We start from the raw sequence: 25075 nt of genomic DNA, 5'->3' as shown, positions 1-25075 counted from the left end.
GGGGATCACATGACCCCGGACCACTGCAACTGTCATAAATACAAGCCAGTTGTCAAGCATCCGAATGTAAATCACGCAACCACGGGGAGGCTTCCTAGGTTATAAATGTCAAAAATGGGTCATAAGTCTGTTTTTTTCAGCGGCCGTTATAACCTTGAACGGTCACTAAATGAACTGTGGTAAGTCGAGGATTCCCTGTAGGTGCAATTTCGCAAGGAAAGGCAGACAGTCTGGTGAGATTCTTGTAATATAGGCGATCAACAATAAAATACCTATGAGGGCTGGGGTCTCCAAACTTGGGAAATTTAAGACTGGTGGACTTCAGCTCCCACCACATGCTGGCTGAGGAATTCTGGGAATTGGAGTCCACCAGTCTTAAAGTTGCCAAGTTTGGAGACCCCTTACTAGGGCCTAACCGTGAGTGGTTGCCTGTACCTGACATTAATCTGACCAAACTTTTGGTAAACAACAGAAATAGACCTATAGGTTTGATTTCAGACATTTCCTCCCATAACCAATTAATAACAATAACAATAACAACGATAATAACGATAATAACAGTGACAATGACGATGAAGATAACAATAACAACAACAATAATAATAAAAAGTTGGAAGGGACCTTGGAGGTCATCTAGTCCAACCCCCTGCTCAGGTAGGAAACCCTATACCATTTCAGACAAATGGCTGTCCAGTCTCTTCTTAAAAACGTCCACTTTTGGAGCATTCACAGCTTCTGGAGGCAGGTGGTTCCACTCGTTAATTGTTCTGTCAGGAAGTTCTAAGTTGCTTCTCTCCTTGATTAGTTTCCATCCGTTACTTCTTGTCCTGCCTCCAGGTGATTTGGAGAATAGCTTGACTCCCTCTTCTTTGGGGCAGCCCCTGAGATATTGGAACACTGCTATCATGTCCCCCCTCGTCCTTCTCTTCATTAAACTGGACATACCCAATTCCAGCAACTGCTCTTTATATGTTTTAGCCTCCAGTCCCCTAATCATCTTGGTTGCTCCTCTGTACTCTTTCTAGATTCTCAACATCTTTTTTACACTGTGGTGACCAAAACTGGATGCAGTATTCCAGGTGTGGCCTTACCAAGGCATTGTAAAGTGGTATTAATACTTCATGTGCTCTTCTAAGCTGGAATGTCTCTTTACACATTCCCTTCAGCTGGTGGTTCTACCACATGGACCAACCTCAAGGAAACCCAGTTTTTACCTCCCCCTTAACTACTGAAGGCCCCTGGGTGTTATTTGACTACAGGTAAGTCCTCCACTTACAATCACCACTGAGCCCAAAATTTCAGTTGGTAAGTGAGACAGTTGTTAATTTTGCCCCACTTGACAACCTTTGTTGCCAAAGTGAGCCCCTGCTGTTAACAGAGTTGTTAAGTGAAACTGGCTTCCTCATTGACTTGGATTGTCAGAAGGTCGCAAAGGTGATCCATGTGAATCCCAAGACACTGCGGCTGTCGTAAGTATGAGCTAGTTGCCAAGCGTCTGGATGTTGATCATGTGACCATGGGGATGCTGCAATGGTCGTTAAGTGTGAAAACCGGTCATAATTCACATTGTCGGTGCAGTTGTAACTTTGAAAAGTCACTGAATGAACTGTTGTGAAGCTGAGCGCTACCTGTAAATTAGGTGAGTGAAACTGACTAGGATATGTACAGAAGCCCACGGAAGGAAACTAATCAAAGAGAGAAGCAGTCTAGAATTAAGGAGGGATTTCCTGACTGTGAGAACAATTAATCAGTGGAACTACCTGCCTCCAGAAGCTGTGAATGCTCCAGCACTTGAAGTTTTAAAGAAGAGACTGGAGAGCCATTTGCCTGAACTGGTATACAGGGTTTCCTGCCTCAGCAGGGTGTTGGAGTAGATGACCTCCAAGGTCCCTTCCAACATCATCATCATCATCATCATCATCATCATCATCATCATCATTATTTATTATTATCTGACAATCCAGTTTATATGTGTCTCACTACTCAATAATGCAAAAACATTAAAAGGAGCTGCTCTGCTGTTGCCAGACTGTTACAAAGGCATATCTGGAATCTCAAAATGGAAGGGAATGAAAGAAAGAAAAAAAAATCAAAGAAGAAGAAGAAAAGAAAGGTAGAATAAGTAATTCTTTTAGGCAAACCTCACAGGATTACTGACAATGTAAAATGCACTATATTATCTCACAGTACAACTGGTTCCAGAGAAAAGAAATCAACTAATGCCTTTCAAAAGACCTTATTTTGGGTCTGTTATTCTTCCCAAGGATAGCGCTATTTTTCTATTGCTCCCTTCCTGCCAATTAAATTGACTTACGGCTTACCCGCTCTGCAAGATAATAATTGGTGTAGCTTCTGACAATTAAAATGTTTTCTCTTTCTTTTTTTTGCCACTGGCTTTCTGGCTGCAATTGGTACAGAAAAAGAAGAATAAGTTTCTTTGAAGTCCTAATATGCAATGTTTGCCCTTAAGGGGGTGGAAAGGAATATTTCTGTATTAAACAAGCATCAATGACAGATTGAGTGACAGTTATAAAAATATATTATAAATTAAAATTTCTCCATACGGTAGTGTTAACTTTCAGTACGGCAGTATTTATGTCAACCTCCTACTCCAATCCATCCTGGGGATGTTCCTAGACAATATAATTCAACCTGGACATTCTCTCCATTTTATTTCAAAACATTTGAAGAAGCTTCTGGTTGAGGAAAACTGATACATGTATTACAATACCTGAAGTTCTATGAATTTATGTGATGATAACTTTATTGTCACTTTGAATGTACACCAATCGGCATACATCAAAATGAAATTTTATTGCATACAGCTCTCAAAGGGTCACCACCTCTGATATATACTTCTTGTTCGTGGCCCGCTCAAATTTCACGTTGTCCATTTTAGTCTCTAGGGAGTGAACGATGGCACACAGGACAGATGGAAATGGGGCTCTATGTGGATTAGCCCTCAAATTGGCTTGTATTCTGACAACCTCGCCTTCTTTCCTTTTTCTGATCCTGACTCTTCCACCTTTTCCTTAAAGAGGCCTTGCTTCTTTTCGCCCCTGGAGCACGCTGCTGCCGCCACCAACTCCTCCAAAAGCCTCTCTCTCTTCCTCTGGGCCTGCCGACAGCCTCATCCAGTTCCTTCGCTCCATAACCTCCAGGTCCTCCTCTGCCTCCTCTGGAAACAGCCCTGATTTGCAGTAGAATCCATCACTGGGCCAGCAGTCAGATCTTGCTGCTGGCAGAACAAATTCAAACAACGCCAACGACTTTTAACGGTCTCACCAACAGTTCCAAAACAACTAGAAACTCGCCAGGCCAGCGAAGATTGTCGGTCGTATGTCGTATGTTACCTTAGTTCCACCATGTTGCTCAAACACATTAAAATCTTCCTGATCATGTGGCCTATAGCCCTTACTATCCCTCCCAAAACTATTCGCCTTCAAGAGCCAATGCAGCCGCAGCCATTCCAGGCGCCGCCATCTTAGATGTGATAGCTACTTGCTATCATTAATCATTAATCATACCTAATGATGACTTTCAAAATGTGTTCAGACACTAAGATAGGTCAACAGCTGAGCTGGACAACATTCACTATACAGGTAGTCCTTGACTTACGACCATAGTTAAGCCCAGCATTTCTGTTGCTAACTGAGGCAGTTGTTAAGTGAGTTTTGCCCCTATTTTATGACCTTTCTTGCCATAGCTGTTAAGCAAATCATTCTAATTGTTAAGATAGTCACACGGTTGTTAAGTGAATCTGGCTTCCCCATTGACCTTGTCAGAAAGTTGCAAAAGATAATCATGTGACCCTGGGACACTGCAACCGTCATAAATAGGAGTCAGTTGCCAAGCATCCAAATTTTGATTATGTGACCATGGGGATCCTGCAATGGTTGTTAGTCTGAAAAAAACGGTCACATGTCCCTTATTTCAGTGGTTGTTACTTTGAACGGTCACTAAATGAATGGTATAAGTTGAGGACTACTTGTCAATTTAAAAAAAAAAACTTTCCACAACAATCCCAAGTCGAATCTTCGCCCTTACACATATTGTTGTTGTTGTTGTTAGTTGCGAAGTCGTGTCCGACCCATCGTGACCTCATGGACAACGTTCCTCCAGGCCTTCCTGTCCTCTACCATCATCTGGAGTCCATTTAAGCTCACGCCTACTGCTTCAGTGACTCCATCCAGCCACCTCATTCTCTGTCATCCCCTTCTTCTCTTGCCCTCAACCTTTCCCAGCATTAGGCTCTTCTCCAGTGAGTCCTTCCTTCTCATTAGGTGGCCAAAGTATTTGAGTTTCAGCTTCAGGATCTGGCCTTCGAAAGAGCAGTCAGGGTTGATCTCCTCTAGGACTGACCGGTTTGATCGCCTTGCAGTCCAAGGGACTCGCAGGAGTCTTCTCCAGCACCATAGTTCAAAGGCCTCGATTCTTTGGCGCTCAGCCTTTCTTATGGTCCAGCTTTCACTGCCATACATTGCAACTGGGAAGACCACAGCCTTGACTATACGTACTTTTGTTGTCAGGGTGATGTCTCTGCTTTTTAGGCACATACAGTACTATATATGAATACTATCCATTCTGCTGCCCATTATTGCTTGTCTGAATTTGCGCAGTTTAGATCTGCTATGGCTAAGCATGCAGTTACTGTATTCCGCTCAGTTAGGAGTAACCAGAGAGCAAAATCAAATCCCGGAACGTTTTAAACTGTAGAATGCTTGGAAGGAGGTGGAAATGCGATTCGGATCACATAAGCGAGGAAGGAAACTTGTTCAACATATTTTTTGGTTCATGGCCAGCATACCTCCCTTTTGGTTAAACAGAGCTTAAAGCACACAACCAAATACTCCATGCTATCAAATACTCCACATTGCATCCTTCCAGTCAACTCCTCCCCAATCTGCTCTGCTTGAACCCGGCTGCAGTTCCCACTAATATAAGAAGCACCAGCTTGGAGGAGAAGAGTCTTCTTTTCAACTGGGAATGTCAGAAACTCAACCCTGAGTGTTCTGTACCAGCCTGCTACCGGCCCTGCAGAAAAGGCAGGGACAACCCTTCCACAAACGGCAAGAGGCTGGAATTACGCCTGCCAAATTTATTGCAACAAAAACAAACAAGACACGAACCAAGAAACAGGAGCTTAAAGAAACATGAACCATCCGAGTGGTTGCCTTCAGCAAACCAGCCCTCCCAGACATTCCCCTTATATAGAGTTCAGGGCGTGGCTTCTCTCTGCCTCCTTCCGAGAAGCCCCATTGCCTTCCTCTGTTTACTCCTAATTGACTGCCTCCTGCGTCGGGCGTCCTTGAACAGGGCCAGCTGTGGGTCATCTTCATCCACACTGTCAGGCTCACACAGCTGGGTCTCCGTGGTGACCAAGTGGGAGGGGCCTGGCTGAGGGCTCTCATCAGCAAGATCTTCAACCCCCTCAGCAAGGTCTTCAACACCCCCCTCCTCCTCTGAGTCGTCCGACCCAACTGCCAAACCCACAGGCTGACCCTGAATCACAACACTGAGTTCCTTCTTGAAAAACATGTTTAGGTGGGTCCCTGGTTCACTGATCGTTCAAGTTAGGATGGTACTGAATGAATGGTAGTTCTTATAATAGTATGTGGGAATGACCTTGGGAACGGGGCAAACGGATGCTACCTAGCGAGCTGTCAGAGAAGAGGATAAAAGGCAGCATAGCCCACAGCTACATAATGGGTGGAGTAAGTGGACAGCAGGAACAGTGCATCAGTCGGTAAAAGTGACAGCGGGAGAACTGTACTTTCAGACTTGCAGGATCCTGTTAATGTAGCTTTACAATGGAGTTGAATTAGCTTATTTGGTCGTGTTTTCTGTTTGGTCTACTACGTAAGGCTGACATGTTTATGACCAGTCCTCATAATTATGGCTGTTACGACATCCCTGCAGTCATGTCAATGGGGAAGTCAGCAGGAAGTCACAAGTTTCAATCACACGAACTCCTTGCTTAATGACCCCACACGGTCCTCACTTAATGATGGCAACTGGGACTGTTGGAACTGTCATTGCAAAGCAGCATGATCAAATGGTTTTTCAACTTACAACCCTTTCATTTAACAATGGAGTTTCTAGTACTATTGTTAAGTGAACGCTGTCTCTAGCTCAGGGGTCCCCAACCCCCGGGCTGTGGCCTTTTCAGAACTAGACTGCATGAGTGGCTGGCCAGAGTGGACAAGCACAACTCGACTTGCATGAGTGGCAGGCCGGTGGGCATTTGCACGTATGCGTGCTGGCTCACCACTCGTGTAAGACAAACTGGACACGTGTGTGTTGGCCTGACACTTGTGCAAGGGCTGTGTGTGCGTTCACAGGCACGCTGGCTCGCCACTCGCACAGCCCAGTTCTCCTCTCCCCCCACCCCACTCAGCCGGGCCAGGCTGTAAAGGTTGGGGATGACTGCTCTAGCTATAATATTGTTGCTGTCCTCTTTACCACTGCAACTTAACTCATCTTTTTTTGGAAAAATGGGCAAACAATAATCAAAGACTAGGCTGCATTTACCTGCTTTTTATTTTCTAAAAGATTTACATGAGGTTCTGGAAATAAGGATGAGTCTTTGTTCTGAAGTACAGTAACTTTTTTAAAAAAAATCTTAAAAAAAACACAGTGCTTTGACTTTTTTATGCCTGATTCTGCTCCAAGAAAACCAAGTGGTATCAATGCTGGGGCAGAAGAGACAAATGAGCTATGAAAAATGATTTCCTGAGATCAAATAAATTAGTTTTCTAGCCCAAAAGAAATACACAAGGAGTTGTGAAATAATGAACTTCAGAATGATAGTATCTGAAATCTTTTGCAGGTTATTTGTTTCCTATTGACTGGCTCTTTCTGCTTAAAAAAATTAAAAACTCTTTCGGGAGAGTCTGACATAAGATGTATGGGTTTATCAAGTAAAAAAAGATCTCCATGGAAAAGTCCTGAAGTCTCCCCATAGTTATGGACATCACAGCCACCCCACAGTCGCATCAATGGGGAAACCTGCAGGAAATCACAAATTGTAAATCCCATAAGGTCCTTGCTTAATGACCCATATAGTGCTTGCTTAATAATGGCAATCAGAACTGTTGGAACTACCATTGCTAAGGCAGGTGTAGATGACCAGGCTGAGCCCAAGGGAGGGGTCAAATGGGTCATCAGTATCGAGTTCCTTTGTGCCCACAAGTGATCTACGTCTGGCCCATCTTGAATGCCATTGACTTTTATCTACTGCCAACTCGCTTTAACCTTTAGTAGTTCAGATATATATATATATGGGCCGACAAGGCGTTCAAAATACTCGAGACATATCTACCCTGTCTCTTCCCTCCCTGATGCAGCTGACAAAGTAAGAAAGAGCCTGTAGCCTAGAGGTTAAAACAAATGCCTAGTGTGCAATCAGCCCAGGTTCGAATCTCGGAAGTGTGTGGCGGACTGATGAGAACAAATAAGTTTGAAATAGCTATATCAGTTTCCCTTTAATTCTTTGTTAGCAATCCAAAAAAATTACATTTGTGTGAGTGTGTGTGTGTGTGTTCATCTGCACTGCCTGGACTCCTGATTTCCTTCGCTTGTCTGTAGGGTTTATGCTTGTTGTCCTGACAGACTAAAACATGAGGAAGTTCTTTTGAACAAATAAAAACAATTATGCTGGTGTGGATCAGCAAAATTGTACAACGCATCTGTAGCACATCCACCAAAAAAAAAGATACCTTGGTCCAGTTCCTCAAGAGAATATCCTCAGTACATTGAGTCTCTTTGTCAATAGAAGCCACCTTCAAAAGTGTTTGCACTACAATCACTTCAGTTCCTACAAAGGTACTGGGAAATGCCATCAAGGTGTGTCAGGTAATAGCCAGTCCCAAGGTTGTACGCCCATTTGCAGCTGTGTGTCCAAACTGCTGGATTCAGATCAAGAAAGCCCGTGTCGGACCTGCCACCACTTAGACCTCTAAGTAAAACGATCCAAGCCTCCATTTGCTGAGGAAGGAATAGGTTTATTGAAAGTCAAGTGCATTGCAGAAGTGAGAATTGTGTGCCAAAAACCTTAAGTTCAACTTTTCTTTCCCTTAGCTACCTTCCATCACAGGCAGGATGTTTTCCTAAAAGTCAATCCAGACACAGGATGGTAGGCAGCTGGTATGCTGGGTGACCTTGAAGCAGTGTCTCAGAGACACACAGTACTTACTTTCGTTTTCCCCACTTGCCGTCTTCCCCCCCCCACACACAGGGTCCAAGGCAATCTGTCACCATAACGTAGCAAAGCACAAGCAAGCATAAGGTGGCAGCTGACAGCCTGAGTACAAATCTGTACTTTGCCTCAAACGGAGCAATAAACAAAGCAGAATCTTCCAACTAATTCCGTTCGGAATGAAGACAAAACTGCATTATCCTTGAACACCTCTGAGGGAAAGAAGCAGAGGGTTACAAATGTGGCAGGACCAAACAATAAATTGTGCTGCAAGCGGTTCGATATTTCTCCTGCACTTACCCGCACAGTGTCCCACCAGATTGAGGTATTGCTCTGTCTTGCAGGGGGTTCTGCATCTTCCATTGAGGAAAGAGACGTGGGGATGACAAGCTGCGCATTCATCATCAGCAGGCCCGCTGCATGTCTTACAAGAGGGATGGCAGGCTGGGAGAGACAGAGAGGCGATTACGAGAAAGAAATGTCAGCAACGGAGACTGATCGCTTTGATAAAAAGCAAAACTGTGATTTTTGTAGTGGCCAGAACGTGGCTATGTGCACGCTTGGGTATTTGCCACAAATTTATCTAAAAAAACAAAAACAACCACCTATGGAGATGTTTCTTTTAGTTCTGGGATCTCCAAACCTGGCAACTTTTAAGACATGTGGACTTCAACTCCCAGAATTCCTCAGACAGCCCTGCTAGATGGGGACTTCTGGGAGTTGAAGTCCACAAGTCTTAGAAGTTGCCAAGTTTGGAGACACCTGCCTTAGTTGGGTCTAGGTCAGGGATAGGCAACCTTGGCTCAGGAATTCTGGGAGTTGAAGTCCACAAGTCATAAAAGAGCCAAGGTTGCCGTCTAGGACAACTCACTGTGACCAACACACCATGACAAACTCACCATGACCAACTCACCACGGCCAATTCGCCACAGGGCAACTTGCCTCAGGACAATTCAACACTGTAATCATTTTTTTCATTCAGGTACTTTTATTATTGTTGACCATGCTTTCGTCAAAATTACTGTAACTCTTGCGTTTCTGGATTGACTTTCTTTCTTTTATTATTGTTGGCCATGCTGTATTTGTTGAATTGTCCCATGACGAGTTCTCCCACGCAATGAGGGGATTCAGCTGGTTCCCACCACTTTGGCAGAACCGGTAGCTAATTTTTTGTTGCCCAGGCCCAGAATGGATTTCCGGAAACGGCATCCACACAGAGAACCAGTTGCTCACATATTTGAATCCCACCACTGGTCCCAGGGCTAATGGGTCATGACAAGTTGGCCACAGTGAGTTATCCCATTCTGGCCTTAGTTGGATCATTGCTGAAAACATGGCTATGTGCATGCTGGGTTATCTGTCACAAATCTATTTTTTAAAAAAATACTATCATTGAAGATGTTCTCTCCTTGGTTGCATTCCATCCGTTGCTTCTTATCCTGCCTTTAGGCACGTTGGAGAATAGCTTGACTCCCTCTTCTTTGGGGCAGCCCCTGAGATATTGGAAGACTGCTATCATGTCCCCCCTCGTCCTTCTCTTCATTAAACCAGACATTCCCAATTCCAGCAACCGTTCCTTCTATGTTTTAGCCTCCAGTCCCCTGATCATCTTTGCTGCTCTTCTCTGTACTCTAGTTTCTAGAGTCTCAACATCTTGTTTACATCGTGGTTACATGTATTCCTCAGTTGAATCATTGCTGGGAGTTTTCTACAACTTAGCTCGCGATACAAACACAATCTATCAATGCTAATTACATGACATGTTTGAAGATGGCAGAGGCGCTGTCTGTGGAAAGAGGGACTGTGCATGGCTGGAAAAGCAATTTCAATACAGATTGTATTTGGGTTGTTATTGTTTTGTGCTCCCAGGGGGTCTGCAGCAGGACAAATAACAGCAGGAACAAAGCTGTCCAATGTTCATTCTTCCCAGGGTGGGGGGAGTCAGATTCATTTTTGAAAATGAATTAGATCGTCTGGGCTAAATAGAGCCAAAATATCTCCATTCTCGGGGAGGTTGCCTTTGGTTTGAATCCTTCCTCAACGGTTGCGTGATCTCAGGATCAGACAAGGAAATGCTGACAGAAAATATTTTCCCTCTGGCTTTCAATATCTGAATGTTTTATTAAGAATCCACACCTGCAAATTTAAGTCTGCAAAACAAGTGGTAAAAAGGAGATTGGATTTACATCTTGCTGGCATTTGGCTAACCCAGGGGTGGGGAACGAACCTTGGCGCTTTTATGACTTGTGGTCTTCAACTCCCAGAATTCCTGAGCCAGCTTGGAAACTCTCCCTTTCCCCTCAGCATGGCTGGCTCAGGAATTCTGGGAGTTGAAGTCCACAAGTCATAAAAGAGCCAAGGTTCCCCACCCCTGGGCTAGACCTAGTAAGCTACAGACCTGGGCTCACATTACAGGTAGTGGTCGACTTATGACCACAACTGAGTCCAAAATTTGTGTTGTTAAGTGAGACAGCTGTTAAGTGAGTTTTGCCCCATTTGACGTCCTTTCATGCCGCAATTGTCAAAGTGAATCATGGAAGTTGTTAAGTTAGTAACACGGTGGTTAAGCGAATCTGGCTTTCCCATTGAGTTTGCTCGTCAGAAGGTCGCAAAAGGGGATCACATGACCACGGGTCACTGCGACCGTCATAAATATGAACCGGTGGCCAAGCGTCTGGATGTTGATCACGTGACCCTGGGGCTGCTGCAACGGTCGTTAAGTGTGAAAAACGGTCATAAGTCGCTTTTTTCAGTGGCATTGTAACTTCGAACGCTCACTAGATGAATGCTTGCAAGTCAAGGACAGCCTGTATATGAGGGCCACAATATATGAAAAATAGTTGTTAATTTCATTCTGTTCCTCCTGCTACAAACTGAAATATAACCATCTGCCGAAAACATATGGGCTCAGTTCTTTTCCACCCACAAGAGAGTTGTCGTCTAAATTAACTCCTATACGGCTATTTAAAACGAGCTTCCATAAAAACCTTTCTCTCCGTTTATTTGCAACACTTCCTCCTCCATAAACTTTTTGGAGTCTGTGTCCAACTCTAAATGGGAAAAAAAAAACAGTAACACCAGTATACAGGCACGGAAAAGATTTGTCTCGCCTGTCGACTCAGCAAATAAGATTTTTCCTCGCCTGCTCCCCCCAACTCCTTCCCCCAGATAACAACAACGGACTCCGGCAAGCATTTTCCATTAACGAAATGGGGAAAGAAAGAAAAAAAAAACAACCCCAGAACTCACTTATCTCTTCAGCTACACGCAGGCATTCCTCCCTACGTGCAAACTCAGCTCAAAAATGAAATGGGGAGATTAAGGTCTGCATTAGTCATAGCTTTGAAGTTTTCAAAGTTTGCTGTAAAGGAAAGTTTGGGTTCTTGCTATCACCCCAGCGCCTTCCCAGCTATCTTTGCTTTGCTTTTAAAGAGGATAAAACAGGTACTGAATCAACCTATGGGGTCGCTGGACTCATTAGCCTCCATGGCAGGGGTCCTCAACCTTGGTAAGTTTAAAACTTGTGGACTTCAACTCCCAATTCTTGGCTGAGGAATTCTGGGAGTTGAGGTCCACAGGTCTTAAAAGTTGCCAAGGTTGAGGACCCCTGCTCCATGGCATCTATTCTGCTATCCAGCAAAATTTGAGAGGCTGTTTCAGTGCCAGCTGACATGTGTCGACATGCAAGTTCCCACGATTCAATTCTTGGAATCGTCAATTATTCTCTTGATGGTGACAGTGATCTACCTCTTTTTCTGCACAAATGGCACTCAGTGGCAATCATAGTTTTTCATATTCTGATGGACTAAACAGTTGGGCGTTCTACGCTGCCAAACACTGTGTTATACATTTAATTTAAAAATAGGTCCAATGGACTTTAATAAGAAAAAACCTGGGAACATATGCATAGGCTTCTTAAGGAAATCTACTGTATGCCCTGATCTTAAGGATATACAGGTAGTCCATGACTTATAACCGCAATTGACCGTGAAATTTCTGCATTGAACAACTGCAATGATTCACTTAACAAGGAAGGTGATAAAATGGGGGGGGGGGCTCAGTTAACAAATGTCTCACTTAGCCAAAATGCTGTTACTAAGCAAGACATTTGCTAAGAGAGTTCTTCCCCATTTTGCAACCTTTCTTGCCACAGCTGTTAAGTGAATCACTGCAGTTGTTAAGCTAGTAACAAGGTGGTTAAGCGAATCTGGTTCCCTCACTGACTTTGCTTGTCAGAAGGTCGCAAAGGGAGATCACGTGACTCCAGGACACTGCAACCATCATCAATATGAGTCAGTCGCCAAGTGTCTGAATTTTGATCATGTGACCATGGGAATGGTTCAATAGTCGTGTGAAAATCGTTCATAAATTCACTTTAAGTGCTGTTGTAACTTTGAACGGTCACTAAATGAACTGTTGTAAGTTGAGGACTACCTATAGTTCTGTTCCAAAGGGATAGCTTGGTAGGTCCAAAAGCACAGCCTATGCCAGGGGTAGGCAACCTTGGCTCTTTTATGACTCGTGGACCTCAACTCCCAGAATTCCTGAGCCAGCATGGCTCAGCTTGGAAACCTCTCCCTTTCCCCTCAGCATGGCTGGCTCAGGAATTCTGGGAGTTGAAGTCCACGAGTCATAAAGTGACCTAGGCCTAGGCCAGGGGTAGGCCACCTTGGCTCTTTTATGACTCGTGGACTTCAACTCCCAGAATTCCTGAGCCGCCATGGCTCAGCTTGGAAACCTCTCCCTTTCCCCTCAGCGTGGCTGGCTCAGGAATTCTGGGAGTTGAAGTCCACGAGTCATAAAAGAGCCAAGGTTGCCTACCCCTGGCCTATGCTATAGAATTGCTGGCTGCGTCTAAGATCACCTTGCAGAATTGTGGTTGATTTTTCATATGGTAGAAGACAAAGCCAAAAGAGAAATCCAATACAGCAGGGGTCCCCAACCCCCGGTTCGTGGACCAATACCGGGCTGCAGCATGCCAGCAATCGGGCCGCACAAACAAGCAAAGCCCCATCTACGGGATGCAGGCAGCACACAAAACCACACCCCCTCCGGTCCGTGGAAAAAACTCTCGTCCACGTAACCGTTCCCTGGTGCCCAAAAGGTTGGGGACCTCTGCAATACAGTATTTCAGCCTGACTGGTCACTGAAGGAGAAGATGCTAAAATCACAAAATCATGTCGTGTGATGTCTTAGTTTAGCTAAGCAAAACTAGCTTGGAGTCACTTCAAGTTCTCCGTGACTGAAGAAATCACAAAGACCTGAAGTATTATTGTCAAGTAATAAAAGCCCCAGGGCATAAAAGAAAGCAAAATGAGGCTTGAACAAGTGTTACTTCAGAGAAACAGATCTAAAGATAAAATATCTAAGTAAATTTGTAGTTTTATAGGATTTGTCCAGCTGGGCAAAACAGCCAAGCAAATACAGCTAAGTGAGGTACACCTAAAATTTGTCAACCCAGTTTCTGTGGAGACTCTAAATCAGGCTGTATCAGCTATATTCAGGTGTGGCCTTGATTTTAAGTGCCTCAGATGAGAGAAGTGAGAATGAGTGATCTATACTATTTATAAGTAAATAGGCGATATGTTGGAGTATTTTTAATGTATCTTAAATATATTTGAATCATCGTTAACAGGGTGCTATTCCAAGCTGTGTGTTGTGATTCACCGTCAGCCTGTGATACCGGCAGTTGAGTCTGATGATTCTGAAGAGGAGGAGGAGGGGTTTGGAGAGCCTTTGGTGTCAGAGGGAGGCTCTGATGCACTGCAGGACTCTCAGCCTGGCCCCTCCCGTCATGTTCTTCATCAGACTCAGCCGTGTTAGCACAAGGTATTGGACGTAGATGATTCACAGCTGGATCTATTCAGGGACGCTAGGAGCAGGAGGCAATCCAGCAGAGTAGAACAGAGAAAGGCAATGAGGCAACTCGGTGAGAGGAGGAGAAGGCAATGAGAAGCCACGCCTTGAGACTGCTGATAAAAGCGGAAAGTGTGGGAGGTGCTGGTTGCTGAAGGCAACAGTTTGAAGATATTCTGCTAGAGTCCTGGTCTTTTATTCCTGTTTAACTCTTGTTTGAATTTTTGGTTTAACTCTTGTTTGCAGTTTTGATTTCTTTGTAAAATTTGGTTGGGTTTTTCCAGCCTGTTGACTATAAAAAGGGGTTGTCCCTGATATTCAAACAGGGCCGGTCGTAGGCTGGAACAGAACACTGTGAGTCTTTTACTATGGATCAAAACCACCCCTCCACATTATGTCTTCTCTCTCTATAATTCCACATTTAAGTTACAAACCTCAATAAAAGATGCTCAGTAAAATAACCCTTTAGGCTGACCGACGGCGGGAAAAAGCACTGCAAATCTGAACTATTTGGAATTAAAAACACTCATCTTTCGAGTCTGAAATCCTTGCACGATGTTGGGGCAGTGGCCCATCTTTAAATACACAACAAATATTTCATATCTGAAAGTAGAGTTTCCACCCTCAAAACAGATCATTCTGGATTTGAGATTTTCTAAATTCAAACGTTTTGCCCATTCCATATATACCTTATCTAAAGAGAAAGATATCGCTGAAGGAATGGCATGGTTACACTCGGAGTCTGCAATATTCATGAATTTAATTCATAGTGGCTGCAGAGGAACTGTGCTTCTTCTTCTCGGATTAAAATGTTAACAGTATTTTACATATCTTGATCATTGTCCATACATATGGTTCTCAACTTACAATAGCTCATTTAGTGACCCTTCAAAGTTACAACGGCACTGAAAAGAGTGATTCAGTTAATAACTGTGGCAAGATAGTGCTCATAAGTCGAGGAATACTGTTGAAGGAAGTCTTCATCATGGTTCAGTCCAAGCCGGGAATAAACAACATGGCAACTGCTATAGAAAGAAGGTTACAGTTTATTGAAGAGGAGAGCCAGACAGGAAGATGGCTCTGGAAGAAAAGAGAGCGAGCACATGTAGGGAGTGGGTTTTTATACCCTCTGGAGCCTTTTGTTTGGAGTTGTTCCCTGTGGCATGAATTTTGACCTGAATCTGAGTGTGCCTTTCTGGTATTCTGATGGTGGTGGGTTAATCCTATTAGGTCCCAAAGGTCATATCCTGCTTCCTTGTGGCTGTGGCTGATGACTCTTAGATTTTTGGTGTTGATTCTGGGGATCTTTCTTCCTAATCCCAGTTTCCTGAGTCCAGTCTTTCTGACAAGATGATCATCTGCATTTCTACAGAGTGGGGTTTCTGCTTGAGGGGGAGGGAGACGTGGGGCTGCTAAGAAAACTGGGCATGCTTTTCTGCCTCTTTAAGATCCTTTGAGGAAATATATTTTTTTGCCCTTTTAATATTTCCTTCTCGGGGAGGGTGTGTGACTTTCCACAATACCTTTATCTGCCAATGAAGCATGCCTTGGTTACAGAAAGTTAAGAAGACCTAAGAAAAGATTAACCAATTTACCAATCTACATTCACCCTGGTCAAACAAGATGCACTTAGGAAGTTCACAAGCTTGAAAGATGACAGTCACATTCTCTTTTCCAAGCAACCACTGCCTTGATTAGGATTTTTTTTTCTTCCATTCACTCATGTCGGATCTTTGGAGACTGCCTGGTCAAGTCCCTGGCAAGATTTTTCAGAAGTGGTTTGCCATTGCTTCCTTCCTGGGGCTAAGAGAAAGTGACTGGCTCAAGGTCACCCAGCAGCCTTCCTACACAGAGTGGAACTACCACAAAAAAGAGGGGAGGAGTCCACCTATTCTCCAAAGCACTCAAAGGCACAAGAAGCAACGGATGGAAACTAATCAAGGGGAGAAGCAACCTAGAACTAAGGAGAAATTTCCTGACAGTTGGAACAATTAATCGGCGAAACAACCTGCCTCCAGAAGCGGTGAATGCTCCAACACTGGAGGTTTTTAAGAAGAGACTGGACAGCCATTTGTCTGAAATGGTGTAGGGTTTTCTGCTTGAGCAGGGGGTTGGACTAGATGACCTCCAAGGTGCCTTGTAATTCTATTATACTGGAAAATAGTGACATCTACCACCCATATGCAAATAGTAGACATCTATATTTACATATGGAGACCTTTCTTTCTTTTCTTTTTTTCCCAGTAGCCACACACACTCCTGCGTTATCTATCAGGGACAGAAATGCCTAAGAGGCCATTTAAAAACAAAGGCAGAACATGCTCATTGCTGGCAAGATAATTCTTTTCTCAATATCCCATTATTCTAATACAGATCATTGTTGTTAACTCTCTTCTGCCATCTGTTACTTATCATTTTTCGGGAGCCTGTGCATATTTATTTGTCAGCAACACAAATCATTTTTAAGAAGCCAGCAGTAAAAGATGAGTCAGAAAAATACAAAGCCAAATCCATAGGTGGTTAATACCTTCACTAACAAACTGTCACAAAAGAGCAGGTAAGCATCTGAGTTCTACCAAGGGGAGAGGGGAGAAGTAAGGGAAGCCAAAACCTGTGCCAGATGTTTCAGCTACGAAGTTCAAAATTAAAAGTTGCCAACTGAAGATGGAACGTAGAGTCAATGTTAGATAATGCTGGAATTAGATGGTAGCCCAGAGTTGCTGGATACAAGATGGGCAGCAAATAAATCTCAAAAATGAAATGAAATAAATGAAATGAAATAATAAAATAAAATAAAATGGAAGGTAAGGTAAAGTAAGGTAAGATAAGGTAAGGTAGGATGGGAAGGCAAGAGAAGAGAAGAGAAGAGAAGAGAAGAGAAGAGAAGAGAAGAGAAGAGAAGAGAAGAGAAGAGAAGAGAAGAGAAGAGAAGAGAAGAGAAGAGAAGAGAAGAGAAGAGAAGAGAAGAGAAGAGAAGAGAAGAGAAGAGAAGAGAAGAGAAGAGAAGAGGAGAGGAGAATGGAACGGAACAGGACGGAACAGAATACTACCCCTTTTTCTGGGACAAACAAAATGGAATGTCTTACTTCTTGCCCATCTCTTTCATCACAACCTGCCTAGTTATCACCTAGTCTAGAATCCGGCATAACTATGAATGCTTTTATGGGTTCTAAATCGAGGATCCTCTATAGCTATGATGGAGAAAGATCTTTTGTTCTACTCTTTGATTATACTGCCCAGGGTTTCCACTCTGGACACTCACCATAGCAGTGGCGTTCTCGATGATACCATCCCTCTGGACACTCAGAGACACACCGGCCTTCGTGGAAGACCTGAGGGGAGTCACAAGCGGTGCAGTTCTCTGGAGATCCCCCCGTGCAAGAAAGGCAGGAAGAGTGGCACGCTGCGGTGGAAAAAAGAGAAAAGTGAGTTGATCAATAAAACTATACAGTTTTTCAAAGATGGCAGAACTTGTGGGTAGAACAGTGTTTCTCAACCTTGGCCACTTTAAGAGGTGTGGACTTCAACTCCCAGAATTCCCCAGCCAGCCATGGAACTCTGGGAGTTGAATTCCACATCTCTTAACACGGCCACGGTTGAGAAACACCAGGGCAAAAGTTCTAAGACCACACACTGCAGAAGACAGCAATGCACACCATCATCTAAACAACTGTCACAAAAGTCCAAGGGGGAAGCTCTGTCATACCCAACATTAGACACAGAGTCTAAAGTAGAACATCTGTTCTACCAAAGTTCTACTTCTTTAATTTGACTTTCTTGGACTACTTTTTAATCATGAGAGTAGCTGCAGGGGATTTTGCCACATATTCCGCACGGTTTGGTAGGAGCTTTTCCTGAACGCCAATCATCTTTAAAAAAAATACTGCAGATTTTTTTCTCCTCAAATGCCCAAGGGCTTGAGCTGCAGGAGAGCAACCTTGAACTAAAAAAAGCATTAGCTGTGATGGAATATAAGAGGATGGATCTCCAGGAGGGAAGAGATACACTCCAGAGGAGTAAGAAGCAACTTGCTCCGGATAGCATGTGTGAGAGATATCACAGGATATCTCTAATAGTTCCCTAATAGTTCCCAAAGTATAGGATAGATGCGGACAGCAGAGTCTTCAGTCTTGCAATATTTTGTCTGTAGGCATGAAACAATAAAGAACTCAGCTTGGAAGAATCGCCACGTGTCATTATTGGTTTTGGGCCTGACACAAGTAGAGCAAACATGAAATCCACATTAGAACATGTTATCTTGAACAAAAATGGACAATCTTACTGCAGCCAGGCCCACATCCATCCATCCATCTCTCTGTGTGTGTCACCTATCTATCTATCTATCTATCTATCTATCTATCTATCTATCTATCCATCCATCCATCATCTACCCATCCATCTAGTCTCTATCCATCATCTCTCCATCCATCTATTATCTATCTATCCATCCATCCATCCATCCATCCATCCATCAATCTATCATCTACCCATCCATCTATTCTCTATCCATCATCTCTCCATCCATCATCTATCTATCTATCTATCTATCTATCTATCTATCTATCTATCTATCTATCTATCTATCTATCCACCCATCCATCCATCATCTCTGACAAGACGGAGTGGCTGTGCGTACCGGCATCTCGGGATATTCAGGATATCCCACCCCTCATTATGGGGGGTGAGTCTTTACCTCCTGTAGATAGGGCTCGCAACTTGGGAGTCCTCCTAGACTCACAACTCTCCTTAGAAGATCATATTGTAGCTGTGACTAGGGGGGCGTTCGCCCAGGTTCGCCTGGTGCGCCAGTTGCGGCCCTATCTAGACCGGGATGCCTTGCGCACGGTCACCCATGCGCTCGTGACCTCTCGTCTTGATTACTGCAACGCTCTCTACATGGGGCTACCCTTGAAGACCACTCGGAGGCTCCAACTGGTACAGAATGCAGCCGCGAGAGTTGTATTGGGAGTCTCCCGATACTCCCGTGTTACACCTCTGCTCCGCGAGCTGCATTGGTTGCCAGTTGTCTTCCGGGTGAGGTTCAAGGTGTTGGTAATGACCTACAAAGCCCTCCATGGCATGGGTCCAGAATACCTTGGGGAGCACCTGCAGCCGGCGTCAACTTCCCTCCGCCCAGTACGCTCCCACAGAGAGGGCCTCCTCAGGGTGCCGCCGGTCAAAGAATGCCGACTGGTGGCCCCCAGGGGGAGAGCGTTCTCTGTGGGTGCACCGGATTTATGGAACCATCTTCCGGTTGAGCTCCGGATGGCGCCCGATCTCCGCTCCTTCCGGCGCGACCTTAAAACCTATCTTTTTAAACAAGCTGGCCTGGCCTGATGGGACGGGGTGGGATTTTTATTAACGACCTCAATTTTAAATTTGTATTATCTCTGGGCATTGTTTAATTATGTTTTAATAATCTAATTTTAACTTTTGTATCTAATTTTTATGTATTGCCCTGTTCACCGCCCTGAGTCTCTTGAGAGAAGGGCGGTATATAAATTAAATTAATAAATAAATAAATAATAATCTCTCCATCATCTAGCTATCCAATCATCTATCTATCTATCTATCTATCTATCTATTCATCCATCCATCCATCCATCATCTCATTCATCCCATCATCTACCCATCCATCTAGTCTCTATCCATCATCTCTCCATCCATCTATTATCTATCTATCTATCCATCCATCCATCCATCCATCAATCTATCATCTACCCATCCATCTATTCTCTATCCATCATCTCTCCATCCATCATCTATCTATCTATCTATCTATCTATCTATCTATCTATCCACCCATCTACCCATCCATCCATCATCTCTCCATCATCTAGCTATCCAATCATCTATCTATCTATCTATCTATCTATCTATCTATCTATCTATTCATCCATCCATCCATCCATCCATCATCTCATTCATCCCATCATCTATCTATCCATCATCTGTCTCATCTATCTATCCATCCATCATCCACAGGACCAATTACAGATGTTGATGTGATATTACTGGAATGTGCAAGATTAATTTACCTCCCTTTTCTCCCATTTTGAGATGGGGACTTAATCATAACACCTGTGTTAATCCTATCAGAAGTCACTCTTTTTACTATTGACAGAAAGAGAGGGAATGGCATGGTGGCCTAGTGGTGAAGATGCTCGCCTCTCACTTGGAAGGTTGAGAGTTCAATCCTAGGTAGCGGCAGATGTTTCTCTCTCAGGGCACAAAGAAAAAATATCTGCTGCAAACTCCGCGTGGTGTCAGGAAGGGCATCTGGCTAGTAAATGCTCAGCTCCATCCAGTCACTCTGATTCTATCCCAAATTAAGGGATTATAAAAACAATAAAAAGGGAAAAATATTGACAGAAAGAGAACAAATTTGGTGTAATACTCTTGAGTTCTAGTCTTGCTTGAGGCACAAAGCCAGCTGGTTGATCTTGGGCTAGCCCCTCTTTCTCAGCCCTAGGAAACAGGTAATGGCAAACCACTTCTGAAGACCTTGCCAAGGAAATTGCAGGGGATTGTCCAGGCAACTGCCAGGAGACAAGACTGACTTGCAGGCACTTAATAAATATGCAAACTGGACAGAAGGCATGGAAGAGTTAGTTTCACTGGCTATTTCTGATCCAATTTCAACTGCCTGATTTGGGACAAGGGGTGCCTCAGGCTGCCAAAGAGGCTATAGACAATCAGAGGCTGAAAAGCTGCCTCGTGGGGATATTTTATTTCTGATTTTCCTGCCTCAAGCAGAGGTGTGAATTATTTGTTCTGCAGACTCTCCTGCAGTCTATACAGCTGTGATCTGCTAGTCTCAGCAGCCTTCCTCCTCACTCCATTTTCCCCCAATCTATATAATAAGCAAATTTGTTGCTGTGGTACATATTCTGGGTACCAATGCTGAACTGGTGCTTTTAAGAGAGAATACGATGTGGTGTTGTTAACCAAAAACCCTTGAGCACAACAAAAGAGTTCAGAGCTGCCTTTGAACGGGCTTTGCTTCCAATGAATGTCAGGACAATCTAAACCATTTGGGGGGGAAAACAACCACTTTTTTATTAGCACTTCATGTGAAGACAGTTTATTAGCCTGCTCAGGGAGATGTTGTGGACTCGGAAGTTATCCGGATCTGCAGAATTCCATTTTTCAAAGTGATTAGTATGAAGGCTGCTTCAGATTTGGAGCTCAGGGGTGTGAGTGTGTTTGTGCGTGTATGTGTGTGTGTGAGAGAGAGAAGAGACAATATAGCACCAGTATGAGACACTTTAACACAGCCGTCTTTTCCTGAGATTGTACAGCTGCTGTAATGGACAACCATGTGATCCTAGGAAGAGATGCGGCTGCTTTAAAGAGTGTGAGATAATGGCTTTGGTTGCACTCCTATATGCTGTAAAGCAGAGGTCCCCAACCTTTCTCAGTTGACCGAAGGGAAAGGGAGGGGAAAACATTTTACGTGCACACGTGCGCAAACGGGTCTGCGAGCGTGTGCATGATGCAAACAGGGCAGTATTAATGCCTGCACGATGCAAATGGGGCACGCCAGCGTCCGTGTGACACTCGCTAGCCCTGCCATGTTTTTGCCATGCGGTTTCCCATTTTCATCTCGGCCGTGGCACTAGCAGAAGTGGGGGTGAGTGCGCGCACTGGTCAGCCTGATCCGCGGCCTGGTGCCCACCAGGCCACAGCCCACAGGTTGGGGACCCTTGCTGTAAAGCAACTTCTTGGAACTAAATCATCAGTACAATGATACCTCGGTATTCGACGTGAATCGATTCTGGGAAGCATGAGTACTAAAAACTAAAAATGCCAAACAAACCAGGTAATTTACCACACAACCCTTTGTTTTGGCCAAGGAGACCTTTCTGTCTGTCCTTTTTCCTATGTCAGCCACCTTTCCAGCATGACTGATTTCCTGTCTGCCCTCTGCGGCCATCCCCCTCTTCCCTTTGCAGCATGTGGAATACCAAAGAAGCAACCAGTCCCGGAACAACATTTTTGCATCAAATTGCATCGAGTACCAAATTCGACAAGTTTTGAAGCAGTCAAATACCCGAGGTACCATTGTATTATACAGCCACAGTGTACAGTGAAAATCCTACAGAATATTTCCACTTCACGGCAATGTATCAAATAATAATTCTCCGCACCCACCTACTCTTACATTCTCTATATCAGAAGAGCAACCCACAAGCCACCTCTAGCTGTCATCAGCCGTCAGATTACCTAGGTTTTAAAAAGCCCAAGAACACATTTATGTTTTTGGCAGCCTTCCTTTCTGCATCAGAAAAAAAAGTCTCAAATTTGTTCTAAATCAACTACAAAACCATCTTTTTTTTTTCTTTCCGGTAGGCTGCCCTGAAACCCAAATTGGTGTTGGGGTGCTCGAGAAATTCAAACCCAGCTCGTTCTCCGTGTTAAACGACTGAAGCGTCACCCTTCGCACAATTTGAATTTCTCTTTTTTTCACTGTCAGCTTGGGACAGAACAGATCTTCGCTCACCTTTGCAAATCCTGCCTTCGTTGCTGTAGAACTGGGCCCTGCACTGAGATAAGCAGATGCCAACGGGCCTCTCCTCAAGGCTGGTGTCTGGTTGAAGGTTCTCCTCGGGGTTCATGCACTGCGTACAGTGTGAACGTTCTGGGCCAACACATGCCCTGCAGGATGAATGGCAACCTGCAGAAGAGTCGGAAACCAAACAGGACAGGTACAGACTCCAACAGAGAGTTAAGACTGCAGAGAGAACAAATGTAACCAGCCTGCCTTTCACACAGAAGACCTGGGCATTTTATTGCGTAGTAGTGCATAGGTCAGAAGGAGGGCTGAGAAGTTTATCTACAGACCCCTCACATCCTGGACATAAAATGTTTCATCACCTCAGGACGGTGAGATAGACAGACAGATGGATGGACAGACAGAGAGTAGATAGATGGATGGATGGATGGATGGATGGATGGATGGATGGGTGGATGGATGGATGGATACAGAGAGATAGACAGACAGATAACCTTTATCGTCATTACTTACTGTGGGCACACAGGCACACATTAAAAATGAAATTCTGTCTCTTGCTCTCAGAAAGTGTACACATACACAACACACATATAAACATGCTATATACAACATATGTATATACCTACACCCTTACATATAAATACATATAAATATTAATCACTGTCCATCTTGAATACGTAGCAGAAGGGCATTACATGTCAAAACAACTAGACAGAGCGACAATTTTTCTCCCCTAGGACCGTCACTCTGCTAATCATCTAATTCTCACAGTGCTATCTAATGTCTCTGTGTATTTATCATATATCATGGCTGTATTATTATTATTTATCTTTCTTATTATTTTTTACTCTTCTCCCCTCATTGGTGTTGTTGTTGTTGTTGTTATTATTATTACTATTTATTATTATTTTTTATTATTATCATTACTCTGTTGCTTTTTATTTACTGAGAGTTTCTGCACCAGAGACAAATTCCTTGTGTGTCTAATCACCCTTGGCCAAATAAAATACTCAATTCAATCTCAAAGGTGCTTTTTCAAAAGGCAACTGGACTGTATTTTTTCCTTGTGGAAGACATTTCGCTTCTCATCCAAGAAGCTTTTTCAGTTCTGAAGGAAAGGAATAGGGAAAAATAAGACAGTCCAGTGGCCTTTTGAAAAAGCACCTTTCAGGCAGCCATGATCTGGATGACTGAGAATCTCCACAGACATATTTGATACAATGTGAAATTCACCTTAAATGAAGCTCTCTCTGTGGGAGAAAAGAGATGGCTTCTCTTTTGGGAGACACCCTAGATCAGGGGTGTCAAACTGCCGGCCCGCGGGCTGGACACGTCACGACGAAACGGCGCCCACCCCATCGCCGGCAATGGGGAAAAAGCTCCACTACATCGCGGGTTTCACATGTCTGCCCTAGATCCATATTCAATGCCCAATCTCAATGCCTTCCACATATACTGAGTTCAACTTCCACAATTCCGTCAGCTTGGCCATTCCTAGGAATCTTGGGAGTTGAAGTTTACCCATCTGGAAGGTACTTAGATCATATCTAAGCTAGCTTTTTCCCGCAGTGAAATGATGTCGGCTATAGGAGACGACCACGCTGAGCCCAAGGGAGGGGTCAAATGCATCATCAGTCTTCAATCTCTTCGCGCCCATAAGAGATCTAAGTCCAGCCAACCTTGAATTCCGTTGACTCTTATCTACCTCCGTTAGTAGTTCAGATTCTTGTAGCTGAGCATTACCATGTAATAAATCTATATTCAAGTAAATTCTATTTGTCATCTCAATAATTCACCAATTATTAGAAAAATATCTTTTGTTATATCCTTCCAAATTATATAATATAAATCAATTCTAATAGCCGTTTCCTTTCCCTTAGACACCTAAAAGTTAAATATAAAGTCAATTTATATCTATATCATTACAACAAATATATTCTATGTCATCTTAATAGTTCATCAATTATTAAAATAATGTCTTTTATTATATCATTCCAAATTCTATAATATAGTTCAGAGTTATATTCTAATAGCTTAATTTTGTTTTCCCTTCTTAACAATCTAAAACCTAAATATAGAATCAGTTTATATTTTTTAAAGAGTCCCCTTGTTCATTGAAATGAACAATGTAAGTTCTGTAGACAGGATAATTACTTTTTATTGAAATAGGGAAATGTGGGTTACTCGAAAATTAAGTTTTCTTTTATATATCACAGGCTATTCTAGGATATTTTATTGAAATTAGGTAAAACTTAAAAACAGGATATGGATATGTATAAGTGAAAATATATTGAAAATTCTTCTAATTGATTATAACACAACAAATCTATATTCAATTGAACTGCCTGGAATGCTGTGCTTGACATTGGCAGCTGTTTTCTCCCATCTCCTTCCAGCACTCTTCTCCCGGCCCATCAACATTTTCCACATCACACAACCATTTCTTTTTAGGGGGTGTCACTGAACACCGGGAGACACTTTCTAAGAAGTTGTTTCAAGACAACTTG

General features: G+C 43.5%; 1 protein-coding gene across 1 annotated transcript in view; it reads right to left on the bottom strand.

Annotated features, from left to right (window-relative positions):
• The window catches only part of FRAS1 (Fraser extracellular matrix complex subunit 1), a gene marked incomplete at its 5' end in the record, with an annotated part of 282197 nt that overhangs the window by 191319 nt on the left and 65803 nt on the right, over positions 1-25075 (bottom strand). Inside the window, 3 exons of the mRNA XM_081333331.1 lie at positions 8498-8641; positions 17316-17456; positions 22557-22730. Of these exons, the coding sequence (XP_081189457.1) occupies positions 8498-8641; positions 17316-17456; positions 22557-22730 (459 nt within the window). The remainder of the gene's footprint in view (positions 1-8497; positions 8642-17315; positions 17457-22556; positions 22731-25075) is intronic.

Source organism: Vipera berus (genome assembly GCF_964194415.1).
Source record: "Vipera berus genome assembly, chromosome: 7".
NCBI classification, from domain to species: Eukaryota; Metazoa; Chordata; class Lepidosauria; order Squamata; family Viperidae; genus Vipera; species Vipera berus.
The sequence above is the reverse complement of the archived record's forward strand: the minus strand, read 5'-3'. Positions and strand labels throughout refer to the sequence as shown.